Source organism: Lithobates pipiens, unplaced genomic scaffold, assembly GCF_037356315.1.
Source record: "Lithobates pipiens isolate NorthernLeopardFrog02 unplaced genomic scaffold, aLitPip1_a1.2 Scaffold_22, whole genome shotgun sequence".
In the NCBI taxonomy this organism is placed as follows: Eukaryota; Metazoa; Chordata; class Amphibia; order Anura; family Ranidae; genus Lithobates; species Lithobates pipiens.
The window spans coordinates 317,078,768-317,097,136 of record NW_027507784.1 but is presented as its reverse complement, the minus strand read 5'-3'; the positions used below and the strand labels follow the sequence as shown (position 1 = coordinate 317,097,136).

The following is an 18,369-nucleotide window of genomic DNA, read 5'->3' as shown; positions in this document are numbered from 1 at the left end:
GTATCTGTTTGATATGTGGAAAAATAAATAATTCATTGATTGAGTCAATCCAGTGCTATCCTGTGCACTCTGCGGTGTCATCTGAAGCATTGTTATCAACCCTGCTCAGTTCTCCTCTGTGAACTACAGAACACCCCCCTCCTCATGTTATGAAGCATGTTATGTAGGCCCCTTTCACACTGACAGTTTTTCAGGCAGACCCGATCGGATCATTCGATCCGGTCTGCTAAAAAACAGACGGATGGGGATCGGTTCCCTGTCCATCCGGCGATTGGATAACAGGCAGTCCGTTTCCATCTGACAGCTCTATAGAGAACAGCGGGCTGTGTCCGTGTCTGCTCTGCATCAGCAGTGTGGACATGAACCTGTCATCTGCCTGCTCAGCGGGGATCAGCAAAGAGGTCCCCTGCTGAGCGGGCCGATATGCTGGCAGAATCCACCAGTATGAAAGGGAGCATAGTCCTAACACACTTCCTCTCCAAGGGTGACAACTTTGCTTCTCCATAGACACAGTGCTGTGAGGGTTACCTTATGACAAAGTGTTACTGGCAAGATCACCTGGTCAAAATAAATGGAAATAAGACCATAAAAGAAAATGAATGAAGCCACCACATCTATGGCCTTATTCACGTGGGGCGTAACTACAGAGAACGCCTGTACTAGGCCATTTTTAACCTTCATGGGGATGCACAAGTGTTCTGCGCATCCCTGTGTAGGCAGTCCCCTCGATGTGAGTTGGGATGCAGTAACTGCATGGACATTTGACAGCTGTATGGTGTGGGTCCCACAACTCACGTTGTCTAAGTTCAGGGCCATGCACCTGCACCCACACTGAGGTCAAATTGGGAGGAGTGCCTTTGTCGGTGAAGCTGCTGCATCCCAATTGACATCAATAGGAGTGCCTGCACGGTAATGCATTGAACACCTGTGCATCTGTGTGGGTAAACATGGCTTTGCATCCGGGCGCTCTGTAGTAACACCCAGTGTGAGCGAGGCCTTAGGACAGATAAACTGCAATATATTAAAGGAGAAGCTCGTCTGGCTGTACTTCTCCTGTGGATCACAGAAGTGCAATTCATTTTGAGGGGGAGGGCAGAGCAGAGAGCAGTGACTGACAGTGACCAGCTCTCTGCTCAGGGAGCTGTGAGAACCAATCGATCAGTGGTGTTTGATCGCTCGGTTCTCAGTCATAGAGGAACCGGGGGACAGATGCAGCATCCACTTGGGCAAGTACAGTGCCTCCAGAATGTATTCACAGCGCTTTACATTTTACACATTCCAACTGATTGCACCAGGGCTGAGGGCTCTTGAGACGACTACTGAGGTAGGGTGCTGTGATGATTAAAGGGAGCTATGTGCAGCATACCTGCCAGCCCTTCCCACCAACCATGATCTGCCTGCATTGTATAGAGAAGCACTGAAACTCAGTAATGACATCACTGGGTATGATATAAGGTATGCAATGAAAACGGAAAGGTATTCTTAAAAATAAAGTTTAATCAGTTTGTTGAGGAGAAGGCAGAGATGAACCAGGAAAGCAAAATATTAAACATCAAATTCCTGTACATGGATTGTGTAGCACTCTGCCATGGCACAAAATCAGGTTGATTCTTTCAGATTGACATGACTATGGAACAGTTTTTCTGATCTGCAGCCGAGTCCAAACTTGGCATGCAACCAGGCCTAAAAGTGGCAAAACCCCGCACGATGGCTCTCATGCCCTTATCTTAGGTTTCACATTCTCTTCCGGAACGCGTCGTCATTGTGTTTATTTATTCAGTTATTGTTCACAGTGACAGGAAGTACCTGAACCTGTGATGGCTTTTTGTTAAAAAGACACAGGATCTTAACATGGGGCTGAGAAACAATGTATAGTGGGTTGAAACCAGCTCAGGAAACCCAAATGCAAAGGCAGACATTAGAAAGGCTTTCTCTGTATAGTGCGGCTCTGGGTTCTCTATGAACATTATTTTATTTTGGATTGTTGAATTATAGGTGGAGCCTGCTGGACTGAGTAAGCATAAAAAAAGAGGGGATAACACCACGCTAAACCTATAAAAATGGGGGTGATATACACGAAAAAAAGAAAAATTTATTTCTATAGCTGCTAACACTCAAACAAACAAAGTCATACAGATATAAGCAAAAAATGTGTAGCGCTAAATCTTGTAATAGCCATGTGAAAAAAATGAATAAAAGTCACAAAGTGAACGGTACTGTGCAATGTGCAGGTTAAAGTCCAATGACCAATATAAAACTGAAAAATGTGAGTCAATGTGAGAAATTAAATCCAAATGTGGATCAACCGTGGTGTCTCTGAGATGACTGCACAAGGAAGTGATGCTTGTGACACGGAGAACATCAATGCTTAAAAACACTCAATGAGGTACTCTTACCAGTAGAGGTGGACACACGTACTATATGGCAGTGGGTCAAATGCACATGAATGGTTGTCTTTGGATATGATACGGAGGTGCAGGATGGTTGTCTTCAGGTATGATGACATGGTCCCAATCACGGGGATAGGTTCACGGCCGAAGTTGGTCTCCAAAAACATCCACAGCTTCAGAATCCAACCCGTCAGTGTTCACCGGTACCGAGAATATCATAAAAAAGGAGGAAAAAAGTGCTCCATATAGTGCAGATCAGCCAATAATATGTTATTGAAAAATTTCTCGCAGTCAAGGAGACATAAAAAGGACACAATAGTGTAATAAAAATAGCCTAAAAACGTTTAAAAAAGCAGTATGGGTGAACACTGACGGGTTGGATTCTGAAGCTGTGGATGTTTTTGGAGATCACCTTCGGCCGTGAACCTATCCCCGTGATTGGGACCACGTCATCATACCTAAAGACAACCATCCGGCACCTCGGTATCATATCCAAAGACAACCATTCATGCGCATTTGACCCACTGCCATATGGTACGTGTGTCCACCTCTGCTGGTAAGAGTACCTCATTGAGTGTTTTTAAGCATTGATGTTCTCTGTGTCACAAGCATCACTTCCTTGTGCAGTCATCTCAGAGACACCACGGTTGATCCACATTTGGATTTAATTTCTCACATGGACTGAGTAAGCCCCTGGGTTTTCATTTGTTTTGGATTTTTTTCTATAGTGGGATCTCCCTGCCATGACTCTGCTCCCGTCCTCCTGGGAGGTTTAGGGTGTTTCCTGCACAGTCTTTTTAATTCCAGCTCCTCCTCTGACATTCTCCATAATATAAATACAAAGTCTAGCAGGGTAAGCGGAAAGGCCTCATAATGGGCACAGCATGCGTGCAGACCCGACAGCTTACCAATAGAATCCTGAAAGATAAAAGAAACTGTAAAGCTGGCCATACAGGAGTCAAAATTCAGCCAGTTCAGAAGAGACCAGCCAAATTACAATCCATATGTGGCTACTGGGGTTGAACAGAAGCTAACAATGAATACAGTAGAGTTTCCTCACATGGTAGTTAGTGAAATAATGCCTACTTACATTGCTGGTCAGTGGAAAAGTACCCGTTTACACTGGTGGTCAATGGATAAGTTGGTGGGTGGAGATACATTGTTGGTGGGTGGAGAAATACACCCTTACATTGGTAGTCAGTGGAGTTGGATTCTATTATATAATTAGTCAGTGGAGTAGGATTCTATTACATTGGTACTCAATGGAGAAGGACTCCCTTACATTGCTGGTGGGTGGAGAAAGACCCCATTACGTTGGTAGTAAAGCACTCCATTACATTGGTGGTTGGTGGAGTAGGACTCTATTATATTGGTGGTCAGTGGAGTAAGATAATATTGCATTGGTGGTCAGTGGAGTTGGGCCTCTTTGCACTGTTTGTCAGACCCCATTACATTGCTGGTTGGTGGAGAAAGACCCTGTTACATTGGTGGTTGGCGAAGAAGGACCCCCTTACATTTGTAGTCAGTGGAGTAGGACTCTATTATATTGGTAATCAGTGGAACAGGATTCTATTACATTGGTGGTCAGTGGAGTAGTGCTTCTTTACACTGGTAATTAGTGGAGTAGGATTCTATTACTTGGTGGTCAGTGGAAAGTAAGCCCCCCTTACAGATTGTATAAAAGCTAATTGGTGTATCTGGCTACTTATCTGAGAGGCTGAAATTGCTCAGTGCTCACAGAACCCCTAGCAACCTCTGGAGTAACCCTAGTAGAGAAAGGCTGCCATGTGGAAATAACATTAGTCTTCCCCTATGGTGGGTCCGGAAGCAGTGGGCCCCTGGCTCATATGATGTATTGGCCAGTAAGTGCACTTGCCTTGGACAGAGGTGAGTAGGCAAGTTTTATCCACAAGGATAGGGCTCATCCATCAAGTCAAGGCCTTATTAAAACAATAGTTAAGGTTTGCACAGAAGAGGCTTTCATGACTAATAGCAGGTTACTGGTAACAGATATTTTTAATACTAAAACTTCAAAATTGTGTTGCTTTTGTCCCCACAGAGGAGATTTTCTCCCACTACATGCCCTATAGCAGGGGTGTCAAACTCAATTTCATCAAGGGCTGCATCAGCAGTATGGTTGCCTTCAAAGAGTCAGTTGTATCTGGGGTGCACTACGTACAGAGTGCAGGGTTCAGGATTACGCTACGTATAGAGTGCAGAGTTCAGAAGTGCACTGCATACAGAGTTCGGGGGTACACTATGCACTGAGTGCAGTTCCAGGAGTGCACCATGCATGTGTACAGAGTGCAAGGTTAAGGGGTGTGCTACATACAGATTTCAGGATTCAGGAGTGCATTACATACAGAGTGCAGCGGTGAGCTATATACAGAATGCAGTGTTCAGGAGTGCGTTACATGCAGAGTTCAGGGGTGTGCTGTGTATAGAGTGCAGTGTTTAGGGGTGGGCTATACACAGTGTGCAGCCTCAACCCCGGTGACCACTAGAAAAATCTTACAAATTTAGCTGGGACAGAAGAGCAATGGGGATTTTGTATGCTGGATGTGTCATTTTAATATTATTCTGTGGGGGAAAAAAAAAAACACTACTCTACTGACCCATTATTATTTTTTTCTCTTTTTAGCTCGTATGGTCTCAAAATGTACGAGGGTTGAGGAGATGCTTTTACCGAAAATTGGATCACGCTCCTTCTCATGTGTGGACGATTCATTTCACAAAGGATTTACTACTCTACCTTTGAACGCAAGGACATTTCGGCCGTGGATTTTTAAGGTTGTTTTATGATTTAGATTTTTTACTGTGGATTTTTTAAAACATTTTTAAACCATACAAAAATGACCACCTCATCTATTCGGAGGCAGATGAAAAACATTGTAAATAATTATTCAGAAGCTGAGATTAAAGTCAGGGAAGCCACCTCCAATGACCCATGGGGTCCTTCTAGCTCCCTTATGACAGAAATCGCTGACTTGACTTACAATGTGGTGGCTTTTTCTGAAATCATGAGCATGATCTGGAAGAGACTCAATGACCATGGGAAGAACTGGAGGCATGTTTACAAAGCTTTGACCTTGTTGGACTATCTCATCAAGACTGGTTCTGAGAGGGTGTCCCACCAGTGCAAGGAGAACATCTTCGCCATACAGACTCTAAAGGACTTCCAGTACATCGACCGGGACGGCAAAGACCAGGGGATTAACGTACGGGAAAAGTCTAAACAATTGGTGAGCCTTTTGAAGGATGATGAGAGGTTGAAAGGCGAGAGAGCCCAGGCACTTAAGACCAAAGAGCGTATGGCACAGGTGGCCACCGGGGTGGGGAGCAACAATCAGATCAGCTTTGGCCGAGGATCTAGTCAACCTAACCTGTCTACAAGTTACTCAGAGCAGGACTACGGAAAGTCAGGTGGATCTCCAGCGTCATACCATGGATGTAAGTAGATGTCAACATCTAACTATGGAGAAGATGGGTTAACAGCAAACTCCTGTATTTTGTTCAAGAAAGCCTAACTCTAGCGAAAACATTGCATTATGTTTAGGATAGAGCAGGGGAGGGTTAAAGTCAGTTTTGCATTGGGAAATCTATATGATGGGAACACTGACAAAACCATTTTTTATTTTTTTTGTAAATTAGGGAAGGGTTAGAATTTGACAATATTTTTATTGCGGCCTGTCCCTTTCTGTTCTGGTGACAACCTCTCCTCCAATTTGTTGCCCTGTTGTCACGGGAACAGAAAGTGAGGGAAGATCTCTCTAGTGAGGTGGTCAGTGGAGAAGTGACCCCTACATTGGTGATCAATGGAGAAGTGGCCGTTATATTGGTGGTCAGTGGAGAATCACCGCTTACATTGGTGGTCAGTGAAGAAATGAACTCTTACAGTCGTTGTTATTGGAGAAGTCACCCCCTATAACGGTGATCAGTGGAGAATGGACCCCTATCATTGTTGGTCAACAGAAAAGTGAGCCCCACCATGACTAAGCCCCGTGGGGGTGAAACACCTTGGGGGGAGGGGGGCTTAGATGGAGCTATGCTGAAGCTGCTGTTACTTGTGTGATGGACAGGCTTGCACTGTGTACAGAATCCTGGGATATTTTTTCTGCCTATGGTTGTATAGGGTTAAGATGGACCTATAGGCTGGATCCATCAGATACAGCCACAGAAGCCTGAGCGGAGACCTGAAGGTTTACCCTTATATTGGTGGTCACTGTAGGTAGTAGATCAATTCCCCATTGCTCCCTGCTAAATAAAGACAGAATGAACCCTTTTTGAGGAAGGCTGGTATAGAGTATCATTTGGGTGAGTTTTAAGTCAGCAGTCTCAGGACTTTTAGAGGTCTACACAAAGGAAATGTTGAGATAAACAACATGCATAAAATGTGTAATTGTAGTTGGAATGACTAGGTCTGATAACAGGGTCTCTTTAAAAAGTCAGTTCACCCAAAGCTGATATTTTTTATACTAGGCTGGGATGGGCTAAATCCTTCAATGTCATGTCTCTTGAGTACTCATGAACATATCTCTGTTGATCCTGCCGGAACTTTAGTGGGCTGCTAATTTCCTGTGTTGCATTGTTACCAGTAATCTCTATGTAGTACAAAACACCCCTCTGTATGTTGTTGGAAAGAGAAAGAGAATGTGGAGGGAGACAACATTGCCCATCCACAGATACAGTACAGTGATTGAGCGTTGTCCCCCTAGGAAAGGAAGTGAGCTACTATCAAAGATTCTAATGGAAAAAAATTTACTGAAAGCTAATGCAATCAGCATATCTAAGGCCTGGTAAACAGCAATATAGTACATTTTTGTTCTTGGGTTTACATTGACTTTAATCCCTGTTGTGATTCCACTCTACTCTTGAACACAGTGGGAATATTGAGCTTGCCAGGTACACAGCGTCTTTGAAAGTGTTATTTTTAGACAGATGTCACAAGTTCCTACGTGTCCTAAGTTGTGTTTTTTTAGAAGCAGCCACTTATCTTTCAAGTCAATCTAACATACGGTACGCCTTGGTTACCGTCACTCTGCATTGTTCTGTGATAAACATATGTCCTACGTTGTCAGCAAGGGGATCTTTTTATTGGTTTGTTTTTTTTTAGGGATTTTATAGAATTTATTTTATTATTGAAAAGCTTGGACTTTGGTACAAAATCTATTTTACATAATCTGGACATATTCACTAAAAGACTGAAGATGCACTTTAAAGCTTATGGGATTTATTGGCCCTTACTTTTAAAATATTTATTATGCTTCGTATAATGTTTATGCAGAAAAGTGCTAAAATGTTATTATTAGTTTTAATGCTGCTCTTTGTCTAAATATTAGAGCAGAGTAATTGCCTTTTTATATTGTTTTACCACTACTACACAAAAGGAACAAACAACTCACTGATCTTAATGCTCTCTCTCACACATCGGCAGTAAATCAGTATTAATAATGTGTGATATTTAGGCCTTGTTCCACTGGAATCCACTATCCAAATAATGGACCGTACAAAGACATTCAGCTCGTCATGATTAAGCCCTGTTGTAGGTGAAACATGTTGGGGGCATGGCTTTGGGTGGGATTGAGCAGTGTGTTGAACATCCTCAGTGTGTGGCCCATTACTTGAATGGTAGATTACAGTGGAGCAAGAGCAGACTCCGGGGCATTAGCACCCAGCTGATTGCAGGGAATCAAGGAGGACACAGGCTGGTCTGTGAGTCGTGAAGGGGTTTGGGTTCATCATTTAGGCCTCCTTCACATGGGCGATTAGGGATGGTGGCAAGAATCAGCAGACTACTGCAGCCAGAATCACAGGTATTTACATTTAGCTGTGGCGGATCTTTCTATGTGAATTAATGACAGGTGGCTGTGTCTGCCTGCTGGTTACATTCACATGGAGCCGTTACCTGCAGTTAGGGACAGATGATTGCCACTTCACACAGAAAGAGGAGTCCGGACTTGGACATCCATCCCTACATGTAGGTATCCATTCCATGTGCGGTTACATGCCAACAGAGATGGCTCCTCTCAGCCTGTCATTGCCTCTGTTCACATACCCATCATCCCAGCCCCAAAAATCTGTCAATTTTTGCTGCTTGTTTCTGTTGTATGCCCCTAATCGCTCCTGTGAAGGTGGCCTTAGGCTCCATTTATATTTTTGTGTTGTTAGGCTTGTATCAAGTTATGATAATGCATGCCAAAGCAATGTTGTGCCATTGAGTATGAATTACACCCCAGTGCACTAATAAACAACATGCTTTGCAGTGTGTTGTATTTCAAAAATTGCGGCACATCTGATTTTCTGGATATTTGGCTTTGGCTTCCACAACAAACAATATCATGTTGTTTGAAGTTGTCCTCACCACCCAACGCTTTCATCCAATCAGAATCTACGAGTTCACAATAGATGACAATGTCTGACATCTGGTGGAAGTGGGTTGTGGAGAACATGGCAGGCCTTGGGCCTTGAGTTTAAACATTGGCGGCACCCATGGAAGGATTTGTTGCATAGAAATGTAGACAACTGAAACCTTGGGGAAGAAAAATAAATGATATCTTCTTCATGTGAACATATTTAGTAAAATGTAAAGTTGACTATGTTACAATGAACGAAATCTGGAGCTCCCCTTAAGGCTACGTTTACACCAGCGATTCGTGAAAATTGCAGCGTCAGTAATCTTCTGATTCCTGCTGCTTCTGTGATGGGCTAAGTGTGCCCGCTGACCCAGTTCACTATATTGGCGGGTCACCAGCAGCTGTCTGCCCAGCCAGCGATTACCTGCGGTGAGCGCTGCTGGATGACTGTGCGTGTCCAGCAGTGATCACCGCAGGTAATCGCTGGCTGTGCTGATAGCTGCGAATAGCTTCAGCTGCCAGCAACCGGTCATCATACATCACAAGATTCCTGACTCTGAAATTTGCACAAATCACCTAAATCATTGGTGTGAATGTAGCCCAAATGTAGCAGTACCATCCTACAAAAGGTTAATTTCATCTTAAAACTTATTGCAAAATTGAAGTTCTAGGCAGCTGAATTCATCTAAAACAGTCAGGCCTCAGCGCTCACTCCGTCTCACATCCAACTGTACAACAGTAGTATCTCAGGCAATGCTGCTCTCTCTAAGTGGGGAAATTCTATAAGAAAATAAAGAGGGGCTCAGACGCCTAGTGCATTACCTTAATCACCATAGAACTTAAGAAGCCAAAGGCATACTCACAGACTTGAGGACATCACAGGGCTCTGAAGAAGGGAGCCTGACTCCCGAGACACGTCAGCTTTCCCAACATAGCGTCTGGGATCCACCATGTTAGAGTTGTGATTTTAAAGGTTTGTGAGTATGCCTTTGGCTTCTTTATAAATGGTAATTAAAGTGGTGTTCCGCCCAAAAAATAAAAATAAAATTAAAAGCCAGCAGCTACACATACTGCAGCTGCTGGCTTTAAATTAATAGGACACTTACCTTGCCTGGAGTCCATCGATGTCGGCACCGCAGCTGATGTTTCCATCAGCTATTGGGTGCTGCCACTGACATTACGGGTAAGGGTACCCTGCAGTGTAGCCTTATGGCTTCACGCCGGGAACCCTACTGCGCATGCGTGAGGCTCCGCTCCTCTCTCCTACTGGCCCGGTGACAGGGAGAGGAGGGAGCCCCGCTGTGATGTCTGCGGCCTGGACTCCTGGGAGTAGGAACAGGATACTTGTCAAAGACAGGTATCCTGTCCCCCCCCCCTCCCCCCGAAAGGTGCCAATTGTAGCACCGGAGGGGCGGGGGGATACAATGGGCAGAAGTTCAATTTTTGGGTGGAACTCCGCTTTAAGGTTTGCGCCCTCCTTTATTTTCTTGCAGCAGAATTTATATACAAATCTCATCCTCTCACCTCCCTATTGGACCATCCTTGGTGGGGGAAGGGTTGCCTCAACAACCAACAGACTGCTCCAGGAAAAGACAATAAGTGCTCATGCACACGGACGTTTTAAAAAACTGGCCGCAAAGCTAGCTCCGACGCCTGGAAAAATCGGCATTAAAAACGCGATTTTTACCACGTTTTGCTTTGGCATTTTTGCGCGTTTTTTAGCGTTAGCGTTAAGTAGCGTTTTTAAAGAAACACATCTCTTGGCTATTGCACTCAGAAAACAAAGAAAATATGTTGCGTGTTTTTGTGCTTTTTTTTGCAATTCGCGTTTTTACAGCTCTAGCTCCACGCCACGGAACGCACTGGTCCTGGGTTTTTTTTACAGCTTAAAAACGCCTATGCCATTTGCAGCTCAAAAACGCCTAGGTGGGCATGAAGCCATAGACTAACATGGACAGGCCTTTTTAAGCTGCAAAAAACGCTCAAAAAAGCGGCTGTAAAAACGTCCGTGTGGATGAGGCCTAAAGGCAATTAATGTCGCTGGCTTTTGACTCATCACTGTGCTGCTGCTGCTCCTAAATCATCCAATAAGCAGACAGGAGGTGTGTCCTGACCCAGTGCTCTGGAATGAGCTGTGCTGCTGCTGCTCCTAAATCATCCAATAAGCAGACAGGAGGTGTGTCCTGACCCAGTGCTCTGGAATGAGCTGTGCTGCTGCAGCACTATATTACGTCATAGACCTGACTGTAGCGTCTTGGAATCCCACCTGGATCAAATGACCGGCTAACCAGAATTACAAATGCTTTGATTGCTAAAACAGTTCATAAATACATATTTCAGCGGTGTATTTAACCGCTTCCCCAGAGTTTAGCTATGAATCTAGGTCTGTTTTCAAAGTTTCAGGAGGGGCACGTAAAACAGATCAAAGTTATCTGAGGGCGGCACCATCCCTCTAATGAAACGAAAGTCAGCAAATGGACAGCTGCTCTTCTTCCTTATCTGTGGCATAGACACATCTAATCTCTCATTTCTATACATGCGGTGTGACAATGCGCAAGCCCCGAGCTCCACCCTGCCGTCATTATCACCCCCGGCTAATCCAATTTAGCCGTCTTTTGAAATGGAGAATGGCGTTCTGCCTGCTGACTTTCAAAATCCAAACTAATTATCCCTTGAAGTCTGCAGAGTGTTAAAAGCTTAGTTGATTTTTTTGTTTTGCATGGCTTGAAGGACAGGAACATAATGCCTTGTATTTGCAGATGGCGATGCAGTTCTGATTGCATTCCTGTGATTCCATTCATTTGCAACAGAAAGCTACCCATTTGCATCTTTGTTGCAAATTTGATGTGTTCAAGTGAAAGGATATCAGTGCAATTTACAATTGTTTTGTCCTGATCTTCAAGTCAACCTGTGCTTTACCAATGCAAGACAAAGCAACAGGTTTAAACGGGAACTTTAGATATACTTTTTTTAATTGCTGGGAAGTAGGAGTATTGTCTAGCACAGTGGTGCCCAAACTGCGGCCCGGGGGCTGAATGTGGCCCTTTGCTTGCTTATATACGGCCCTTGGGGCAGTATTTTATTCACTGACACCAACGAAGGGGCACAGTTCCTTCCAATGAAACCAACAATAGGGCCCAATAATACCAATGATGGGGGACCATTCCTTCCAATGACACCAACAACGAGGTCTAATGACACCAATGATGGGGCACCATTCCTCCCAATGACATCAATTTTGGGGCACAGTTCCTCCCAATGACACCAAAGATCAGGCACTATTCCTCCCAATGACACCAACAATGAGGCCTAGTGACACCAATGATGGAGGGCCATTCCTCTCAATGACCCCAATGATGGGGCATAGTTCCTCCGAATGACAAAGATCAGGCACTATTCCTCCCAATGACACCAACAATGAGGCCTAGTGACACCAATGATGGGGGGCCATTCCTCTCAACGACCCCAATGATGGGGCACAGTTCCTCTGAATGACACCAAAGATCAGGCACTATTCCTCCCAATGACACCAACAATGAGGCCTAGTGACACCAATGATGGGGGGCCATTCCTCAATGACCCCAATGATGGGGCACAGTTCCTCCGAATGACACCAAAGACCAGGCACTATTCCTCCCAATGACACCAACAATGAGGCCTAGTGACACCAATGATGGGGGGCCATTCCTCTCAATGACCCCAATGATGGGGCACAGTTCCTCCCAATGACACCAAAGATCAGGCACTATTCCTCCCAATGACACCAACAATGAGGCCTAGTGACACCAATGATGGGGGGTCATTCCTCTCAATGACACCAACGATGGGGCACAGTTCCCCTCAATGACCTCAACAATGGGGCACTATTGCTCTCACTGACACCATTGTTTACTCCAACTGATGCTGGGACAATTTCTACTCACGAGCCACAGCCCGGCCCCCGAAAGTCTGAAGGTCAGTAAACTAGCCCTTTGCTTAGAAAGTTTGAAGACCTCTGGTCTAGCAGAAAAGACTTTGCATATCTTTTCTGCAAAAAAACCCAAAAACCTCTACAATGTCAGGAATGCAGCCAGGGATAATGAATTTGCATGCACAGGTATCACATTAGGCAGCTGCTTCTGATGTATCAATGACTAGAAGACAGTGATGTTGGAAGATAATTAACAGCATTGATCTGTCATCGCTGGAGTTGTAGACTAATGCAGCCCATACACGGTCAAATTTCAAACAAATTTTCTTTTCAAAATCAGAACGTTTTTTTTTTTTTTTTGTGATCTGATGGTGCCACCATTGATTTTCAAAATTTGGCCGACCAAGCCTTCAATTTCCCCTCATGTTGCTACAGAAAATAATTTGTGTCCGGGAATCTTCTTCTCTCTCTGTAAATTTTCTTTTCTTGACAATGCGCATTTTTTTTTCTTATTACATTTCTCACACGATTCTCCTATCATTGATTAGAAAATCATTTGTTTTTTAAAAAATGTCCAACATGTCCGATTACTCAAATTTGTTTGCCGCACGAAAATCGGCTGTTGCGGCAGCCCACTAATGGTGCGAAATTCGTACAAAAATTCTTAGATACGATTTTCAAAAAATTTGAACCGTGTATGGCCGGCATAAGACTGGCCATACATTATACAATTTTCTTGCACCACTTTCCTTTAGATTTACCAAAACCATATAACATGCGATCAAACCCGATCACTTTTAATATGTATGCAATCAGGCAGACCCTTGCACTTCATAGCTGAAGGTAAATCTAAAGGAAAATCGAATTAAAAAGTTGTATAATGTATGGCCAGTTTAAAATTCTGCTATACTCAGCCACAATGCTACCCAGGTGTTGATAAATCTAAAGGAGATTATACAATCTGGCTGTAACATGGGTGGTCAAATTAGAGATTATTTATTCACAAGAGTGTCTACAGTAACGTACTCATTACCTCACACCTAACCACAACACACGGTAATGCATGTTACGAGTGCTGGTGCACTACAACACACCTTCCCCATAACACTACATGGGGAATGTGCATCGCAATGCATGGTAACCCAATATCATGTATTGCAGTGCACTGACCAACCTTGTTGCGGGTAGACTTTTCAAGTCTGCTAGGGTTTATCCCATTAAAGGGCTGCTGTTAAGCTCCATAAACATACACATGATCGGAAATCCGGCAAGCAAAAGTCCAATGAGAGCTTTTGGTCGGAAATTCCGACCGTGTGTATGCTCCATCGGACTTTTGCTGGCGGAATTTCCGCCAGCAAAAGATTGAGGGCAGGTTCTCTATTTTTCAGACGGAAAATGTGCAAAATTCCTACACATGCTCAGAAACAATTTGACGCATGCTTGGAAGCACTGAACTTCATTTTCTCCGCTCGTCGTAGTGTTGTACGTCACCGCGTTCTTCACGGTCGAAAGTTCAGAGAACTTCTGTGTGACCGTGTGTATGCAAGCCAAGCTTGAGCGGAATTCCATCCGAAAAACCATCCAAGTTTTTTCCAACAGAAAATCCGCTCGTGTGTACGGGGCATTTACTAAAACTGGAGTGTGCAAAATCTGGTGCAGCTCGAAATAGAAACCAATCACTTTCCAGACTTTATTGTCAAAAATAAATTTGATTACCTACCACACACAGCTGCACCAGATTCTAAGTGCTCCAGTCTTAGTAAATTCACCCCCCCCCACTGCATGATATGGCGTGATGACATGGGTGTGTTAAGTGCACCACAGCGCACCTCCCAGGTGTAATTGTGTCCATAACGTAAAACAAAAAAGGGAAGGTTCCACTGGGAATTATATTTTAGGCCTGGTTCATACCTGTCAGGCTGCAGTTTGTAAGGAGGCTGCCTCTTATCTGCCATTCTTTTTAGCCAGTCCTGTAATCCAATGCCCCTGCAGGACAGTATAGCCAGGTTGACGATCTCACTTTACAGACAGAAAATACAGCTGTTGGTCTTTTTGGCAGGTGATAATTTGTTCAGAAAATATACAGTGAATCTTGGGTGACATTTGATCCTTTATGTTGGAGTAGACCTGTCTGACGCATGAGTTCAAAATGTAAAAAAACAAAACAAAACACGGAGGCCATAGAAAAAGTGTTAGAGGTTGAATACTGGATATTTGCCTCTTGGAACATTTGATCAAATATTATGGTGTTGCCTCGGAGTCTAGTAGCTTGCATTTTCACACCTGCTTTAAAAATGGCCGCTCTTATCTGTCCACTATAGGCTGCTCACAGTCGGACTTTGGCACTAGTATTGAAAGGTGAGCACCAGGGTGTTGGCCTATAATTGAAGCACTTTGGTTTGTGTAGACATGGATGTATGGCATACGGGTCATTAATATTATAATAACATGTATGGTTGTGTTTTGTTATCTGCCTGCAGTTATGTGCGATGTCCTCACAGGTGAGTGTATTGTCTCAGGCATGGCAATTTGCACGGTTTGCATGGCCCCAGTTGAAACCACCATACACCCCCCCGCTGTCCAACTTTAGCAGACATGGACATAGGCTGTGTTGCAAATCTTTGAATGATTGCTCCTGTTTTTCCATGAAACAACATAGCGATGGAGGTGTTTGGTCATGCTTCTGACCCCTGCTCCCTTGGTATAAACATGCACACTTGAGTGGTCTAAGCATACATGTTTATGTAAGTATCTGTATAAAGATCACATGACGCAGGTACAATCCAACCACCCTACAATGTCTGTGACCAGCTTCAAAGATAAAAATGGACTCTGGGAGAGCTGCATGGTACATCTCTTCAGGCCAGCGGTGAACAGAATACGATGCACAGCCTGTGAATGCCAGCTTACATAAACGGGCGATTGTCCCGAGGCCGGCCCGTCTGCATCTATTGTGGTAAAATCATGTGACTCTTCCATGGCCGTTCCCTGATCTAGATGAAAGGTCTGGATCTCTATACAGCAACACCCAATGTCTCCAGTTTATATGTGGCTCATGGGCATGACCTGATCAACGATCATCTGTATGGACAGCTACAGACAGACCAGGTCAGGCCTGGCCATGAAATTATAGAGGAAATAAAGTAATCTGATAGGCTACAAAACTGTGCCCAATCACTGCTGTTCTTTTCCCAAGATAGGCAGGCTTTGGAACTGTCTGCAGAACATCTGTGTCAGTCTCCCCTGTATCTCCCCATTGGCTAAAGGTGGTTCTAGAGAGGAATAAGGCCCCTTTCACACTTGTGTGACCTGAAAGTTGCGTGACCTTAACGCAACTTGAAGCAATGCCTGTGTAATTGTGAGGTCTATGGACCTCAAGTCACGTTAACCACTAGCCAACCAGCCACTGTCGGCTCTCCTGCGCACCGTAGCTGTATGGCGGCTCGCACCCGCTGTTGGAATGTGCCTGCCAGTGTTAATTTAGTTGACTAAAACATTTTAGTCGACTAAATGAATATCATTTTAGTCGACTAAAATACGACTAAAACTAAAACAATTCAGATGACTAAAATACGACTAAAAATAAAATGCCATTTTAGTCAAAAGACTAAGACTGAAACTAAATTGAAATTTGAATTCAAAATTAACACTGTTCTGTAGTGCATGTTCATATCTCAATGTAATAATAAACAACATATTCGATTTTTCACTCCAGCAGTATATAGTGAGTTTGCAAATTGTAGAGAATTGTTAAAGAGGGAGTCCACCCGAAAAAAAATGATTAAAAGCCAGCAACTATAAATACTACAGCTGCTGACTTTTAATAAATGGACGCTCACCTTTCCTGGGGTCCAGCGATGTCGGCAGCCGAGGCCGATCAATCGCTTGGCTGCTGCCGCCATTCTTGGTGGGGGGAATCAGGAAGTGAAGCGTTGCGGCTTCACTTCCCGGTTCCCTACTGCTCATGTGCGAGTCGCGCAGCGCAATGGGAATGGTCTGCGCTGTCTCTGGGACCCGTGTGTGTCTCAGCAGACAGCGCGGCGGGACAGGAAGAGGCGTAGACTCCCGTGGGAGTCTATGCCTGGAAGTGGGTGCAAATACCTGTCTTAGACAGATATCTGCACCCCCTCCCTCCTGATAGGTGCCAAATGTGGCACCGGAGGGGGGGAGGGTTCCGATGAGCAGAAGTTCCACTTTAGGGTGGAACCTCACTTTAACTAATGCATTACAATTGAATTACATCCATTCGATTTTAGATGACTAAAATTAGTTTTAGTCGAATAAAATATACTTGAGATTTTACTTGACTAAAATGTAGGAGATTTTAGTCAACAAAAATGTACTGGAGATTTAGTCGACTAAATACGACTAAAACTAAAACAACTGCAGAAGACTAAAATGGGACTAAAACTAAAATGCCATTTTAGTCCTAAGACTAAAACGAAATCGAAATGTGCTGCCAAAATTAACACTGGTGCCTGCGGGTCTGGCGGACTCAATGTCTGCCGGCAACCCACGATCACCTATTACAGAGGCAGAACGGGGATCTGCCAGCGTAAACAAGCAGATCCCCGTTCTGACAGGGGACCATGACAGAGATCTACTGTTTCCAGTGATTGGGAACAGTGATCTCTGTGTTGTCCCAGTGAGCCCATCCCCCCTACAGTTAGAACACACCCAGGGAACACAGTAAACCCCTTGATCGCCCCCCCCCCCCCGTGTTAACCCCTTCCCTGCTAGTGTCATTTATACATTGATCAGTGCATTTTTATAGCACTCATCAATGTAATAATGTCACTGGTCCCCAAAAAAAGTAATTTGGGGTCAGATTTGTCCGCTGCAATGTCGCAGTCCCGCTAAAAATTACAGATTGCCACCATTACTAGTAAAAACAAAAACTAATATAAAAGTCCCTAAATCTATCCATAAGTTTTGCGCAAACCTATCAATTTACGGCCTATATAAACTGATGGATACATTTGTTTTTTTATACATATATTTTTCGGATATGTATTACCGGTATATCGAAAAGTATAAAAAATTGGCGGTCTTTGATTATAGCACGAAAAAATAAAAACCACAGAAGTGATCAAATCCCACCAAAAGAAAGGGCTATTTGTGGGGAAAAAAAAGGACGTCAATTTTGTTTTTGGTACAGCGTTGCACGGCCGCGCAATTGTCAGTTAAAATTACACAATGCCGTAATGCAAAAATTGGCCTGGTCACTAAGGGGGTAAATTCGTCTGAGGCTGAAGTGGAAAGTTGGACCAAAGTAGCGCAGGGACTACACAGATATAAATTATACTCACTGGACATCATGGGGTACAACTTGTCATGCAACTATGAAGTCCTAAGTTGCACAAGTGTGAAAATATTTTTTTTTCTTTCATACCTTAATGCATTCTATGCAAAGTAAAAAGCCTTCCAGTATCGCTGGACACAGATGCAGCAGCGGAAGCCATTGGCTCCTGCTGCTCTTAGGCAGAGAGGTGGTGGGTGGGGCTTATCTGCACTGTGTGCATCTATTGACCCACACAGCCTGGTTAAGGAGCAAGTGCACACGTCTGTCCCCATAGAAAGTGTTTGCTATGGGAGCAGCCACACAAGAGGAGCCAAGATCTTCAGTGGGGGACCCCAGGAGAGGAGGTTTGGACCACTTTGTAAAGCCATTGCAGAGAGCAAGTAAGTGTGACATGTTTATTATTTTATTTAAAAA

At 44.1% G+C, this 18,369-nt stretch overlaps 1 protein-coding gene across 11 annotated transcripts in view; it reads left to right on the top strand.

Moving 5' to 3' along the window:
- EPN2 (epsin 2) overlaps window positions 1-18,369 on the top strand; it is a 117,747-nt gene that overhangs the window by 34,669 nt on the left and 64,709 nt on the right. For 8 of the 11 annotated variants that reach the window (XM_077449426.1, XM_077449427.1, XM_077449419.1 and 5 more), the window contains exons 2-3: window positions 5,032-5,840; window positions 15,134-15,154. In XM_077449426.1, the coding sequence (XP_077305552.1) occupies window positions 5,243-5,840; window positions 15,134-15,154 (619 nt within the window). In that variant the 5' untranslated portion in view covers window positions 5,032-5,242. The remainder of the gene's footprint in view (window positions 1-5,031; window positions 5,841-15,133; window positions 15,155-18,369) is intronic. The other 3 variants (XM_077449423.1, XM_077449422.1, XM_077449421.1) reach the window with 1 other exon arrangement.